The sequence below is a fragment of the Arachis ipaensis genome, chromosome B09, assembly GCF_000816755.2.
Source record: "Arachis ipaensis cultivar K30076 chromosome B09, Araip1.1, whole genome shotgun sequence".
NCBI classification, from domain to species: Eukaryota; Viridiplantae; Streptophyta; class Magnoliopsida; order Fabales; family Fabaceae; genus Arachis; species Arachis ipaensis.
Window position 1 is genome coordinate 4,342,959 of NC_029793.2, and position 4,290 is coordinate 4,347,248.

General features: G+C 37.9%; 1 protein-coding gene across 4 annotated transcripts; it reads left to right on the top strand.

Moving 5' to 3' along the window:
• Nucleotides 25–3,224, top strand: LOC107618265. Of its 4 annotated transcripts, none has more exons than XM_016320281.2 (5): nt 25–262; nt 521–857; nt 1,071–1,162; nt 1,525–1,635; nt 2,944–3,224. In XM_016320281.2, exons 1-5 carry the CDS (start codon nt 152–154, stop codon nt 2,971–2,973), a joined length of 681 nt encoding a protein of 226 aa, XP_016175767.1. In that variant the 5' UTR covers nt 25–151; the 3' UTR covers nt 2,974–3,224. The 4 variants fall into 4 exon arrangements, with proteins under 4 accessions (XP_016175767.1, XP_016175765.1, XP_016175766.1 ...); XM_016320279.2 differs by having other exon boundaries at nt 2,980–3,219; XM_016320280.2 differs by lacking the exon at nt 1,525–1,635 and having other exon boundaries at nt 2,980–3,219.

Consider the following 4,290-nt stretch of genomic DNA (forward strand, 5'->3'; position numbering starts at 1 on the left):
TTATGGAACCATTCAACGTTTGGACCATCGAATCTGGTGCCCTAACTTTCAACCCGAACAAGCTCTAAATTGTTGTGTCAGCATTTTAATGCTGATGAAAAATTGAAGCGCGGAAGTAATCCAGCGCGGAAGCAGGAAGGGGTGAGCGGCGATGGGGAAAGAAGGTATCACGGCACCATTGGACTCACCTTCTTCAACTGGCAACCCTACCCTTACCCGTCCTTCTCTCAAATCTCACTCCCAATTCAACTGGAAGCTCAAGGTTCCTTCCTTCTTCTTGTTTTTTTTTTTTCCCCTCTTCCACCTCATCAATCATCATCTCTCTACTATTGTAATTGTTAATCAACCCTGAAAGAAATTCTCAAGTATTCATTTCTTAAACTCTTTGAAGTATGTATGTATCCTCTTTGGACGCGATTGATTGAATTCCCATCCTAAAAGATAAAACTGAAGCAGAAATCCTAGTATCAGTGTGAATTTGAATATGAATATGAATGACATGTACAATTGCCAATTTCAGCTTCGGGAGAACTGCTACAATAGAGTGAGAGAGGACAGAAGTCGGTTACTGTGGAGACTGAGAACAAGCACGCTCAAAACCTCTCATTCTCAACAATGCAGTCCACAGCAGCAAGAGGTTGATATCGTGAGATCCGCATTCGAGGATATTGTCTCCGATGAATTCCAGAAAATGAAAGGCAACTCCACCGACACTCGTCTTTTTGATTCTGAGATGGATGATATATGGGAGTACGATGGTGTTCATTCCTCTTGCCAGGGTCAATGTGAAGACATTCTCTTAGAAATGCAAAGGATATTTTATGAAGATCTCGATTCCTACCCACCCATGCAGCAAGGTAACGAACAATGATGCCATAGTAGCTCTCGCTTTCTCTCATGTATTCGGTTATTCACCTTCGTTGTATATTTGTAATTCAAATCTAGGCTATTTGTTTTATATTGGTGGTATATACCACCCTCCTTGTTTCGTTATGTGAATGTTGCTGCATTGCTTGTGTTTATGTTTGATTCCATTAACTGTCAGTTGTTTATGTCCTTTTTTCCTGCAGGTTTGGAAAATGAACTTGATACTTGGGAAGATGAAGTGGATGAGTATTTGGCAAGTGCAGTTTTTGAGCATATGCAGCTAAATGAAGATAAGGTTTGAATGCCACATGACAATTTCATCCATAATTATCAGCATTGGTAACTGACATTAATGGATAAATGCACACCCCAACACAGTGGTACTATACTTTCATGTCTGGATGCTATTTCTGTGCTATGTTGGAAATAACAAAATAGTAACATCATTGATCTATTTTATGAAGATGTGGCAGTCTTAGTTGTCAACTACCTAAATATTTCCAGCAAAGCACAACAAATGGAGTGTTTGTGTATCAATGATGTGTATTTATTTGCATTGTCATCATACTAGATTTAACGTAACAAATGCGAAGAACCTAAAAGTTAGTCTCCTTTTTCGTATAGTTTGAGTAAAGTCCCTGATTTGGTTGATATTAGGCCCACAAAGAGGAGATTTGGTGTCCTATTTGTAAGCGAGGAGAACTTAAAGAGGATCACAAACTTATATACTGTACTCACTGTGAACTTCGACTAAACAAAGCCAGTGAGGTACTTATATGGTTATATTTCCCTTCTTTGTTGTGACCTTTATTTTTGCTCCTCTCTCAAATGATTTCTTTTATTTCACTTTTAGACAAGATACTCCCAGACTTAACATTGGATGCCAGACTTAGCATTGCAAATTTATTTATCTTATCTCTGGAGATTTCTATTTGTTTCATTGCTGAATGCCAGACTTAACATTATGCTTCAGGATCCAAATGTGGGAGAGAAATTTCCTGGGAGAGATAGGGAATTGACCATCTTTTGCTTAGAAATTACATTTGGGATTTGTTTGTTTGGAGTGAAATAGGAGGGAAATAGATGGTGGGAGGGAAGAGAATTAGAAAATTTTCTTCTTAATTTTACTTCAAAATTTGAAATTCCTCTTCCCCCTTCTCTATTTCCCTCCTACTTCACTCCAAGCAAACAAAGCCTTAGAGTATATGATAGAGTTGCGGCCAGTAACAGGTTTGGGCTATTTTTACAAGAGAAGAGATAAGTAGCACTACTCTATTAGCTGATAGTTAGCAATTCTAGCTTGGTTTAGCTGGCTGTTGGTTAGTTGGCTCTACTTCTAAGTTCTAACTACCTATGAATAGCTGTATTGTAGTTAGTTTTGGTTTTATGCTTTTCTGTTTTGTCCATTCAGTTAGAGCTGGAGAGAATCTCTCTCTCTCTCTTTCCAAGTTGGTAGTTCCAACTGTCTAAGAACACCTTCTAGGGACTGCAATTTGCAATCCCTGTTCAGCAATAAAGTCCTAAACGTTCTGCTAGCTCCTGCTTCTATGAACTGGTATCAGTAGCTTGAGGATCCTGGTGCTGAATAGTTGTATTGTTGTTAGTTTGGGTTTCATGCTTTCTGTTTGTCAATTCTGTTAGAACTGGAGAGAAACTCTCTCTCTGTGTTGAGTTGGTAGTTCCATCTGTGTAAGAATTCCTAGGGAGTGCGATTTGCAGTCCCTGTTCATCAATAAAGCCCCAACGTTTCTGCTAGTTCCTGAAGCTATATATAAAAAATATCCGGTAAATAGGCCACAGTTTTTAAACCAAACGAGCCCATCTTTTTGCGGACAGCAGAGGGATCCCTGTAGAAAAATCTATGGGGATTGATTTGTACTTCGAAGGGAGGGTTCAGACTTTGGGATTCCATCAGCTATATTGATAATTCGATTGCCTCAAATAGTTCATTGGATTGCTGTGCATTGTTATGTATTTTTGGATCCATTTTTCTTTCGAATTTTCTATTGCTTTTACAAATGTAAATAGGAGACGGACCAGCCAGATGAACTACTGCTTGATGCTATTATTTTAAAGGTTTCTGACTGCCAGTGGTCAACTCTGTGATTTCAGCTTACTTTGGGATTCTTACGAGAGCGGCTAGCTGAAGCCCACACAGAGCATCTGGACAGGGGCTGTAGGTTGAAGCCCAAATTTTGTGTAAAAACACAGTTTAGTTTAACTGCATTATACATTTCATGTGAAGGTTGTGAAACATTTGAGGTTGTAATTTGACAGTTTCGTTATTTATGGTTTGGACTGTTGTATCAGAGGTTCAACACGCATCAAGATTTTTCTGCCTTTTTTTGGTTTTTCCTTTTTCTTTTTTCATTGCTTTTGGTGGGAAGGACAATGATTGTGCAGTAGACTAGAGTAGAAGCTAAGAACCAATATGGGCAGAGCAAAAAAGGACGGAATAGGGTAGGCGAACTAATTCACATCTGAATATTCAAACTGATCCCAAAGACCTTTACCGTTTACGGTTTACCCACTCTCTTTTTACTTGAAAGAATTAACTCGTTACTAATAAACTAAGTTTAAAATATATAATCGAGTACAAAATATATATTGAAATTTAAAATATATTAGTAATAAATTAAATAATATATATTTATACACAAATACATAGTAACTTATTTAGTAGCTGATTTTTAGTGTGTTCAGTATTCTTTATTAACATTATTGTTCCAAAAAATTGCGTGAAACAATGTGATTTGGGTCTAAACGTGAGGTTCAGACTACTTTGGATGAGGGTTTCGACGTCTTTCCCAATGTGGTAGTGTCGTTCAAGGTCTTTGAATGAGGATGGTGGGTAATACTTACAAAGAATTCTAATACTTAAGTTAGCAAGTATTTTAGACAGGTTTAAGTGAATTGAGATTAATAAATATCTACATTTGATGGGATATTTATATAGTTGGCCGATGACTTGACCATCAGTCTGGAACTCTTCCACTTATAGTGGTGCGTAGTTACTTTCCAATGTTTATAGACTTATGCCACGTTTCAAGTAGTGGACGAGCTTATAGACATGCATCTCTTAGTGTAGTTGAGAGGCCTTTCTTACTGTTCAAGTCAGGGCGGGCTTGGACCAAAAGATCCGCACTCCAGGTGAATTAGGTAGTTTTGTAGAATGGATCTTCTGGTCTCTTGTTGGATTTTGTAGAAGTGAGCTTATTCACTTTGGTCTTGGATCTGATCGTAGGTTAGGATATGAACAGTGCACCTGTTCGAAGTCGAGTTTATGCAAGTCGGGCCTCGAGCAAGCAGGTAATTAAGTCGTGTATTTAAAACTTAAATCTCAAAAAAGTGGCACTTATTATGTCTTATGCTATTTTTACAACTTGTTTTTCTCAATATGATTAGGTTGAAGAAGTCAGCTGA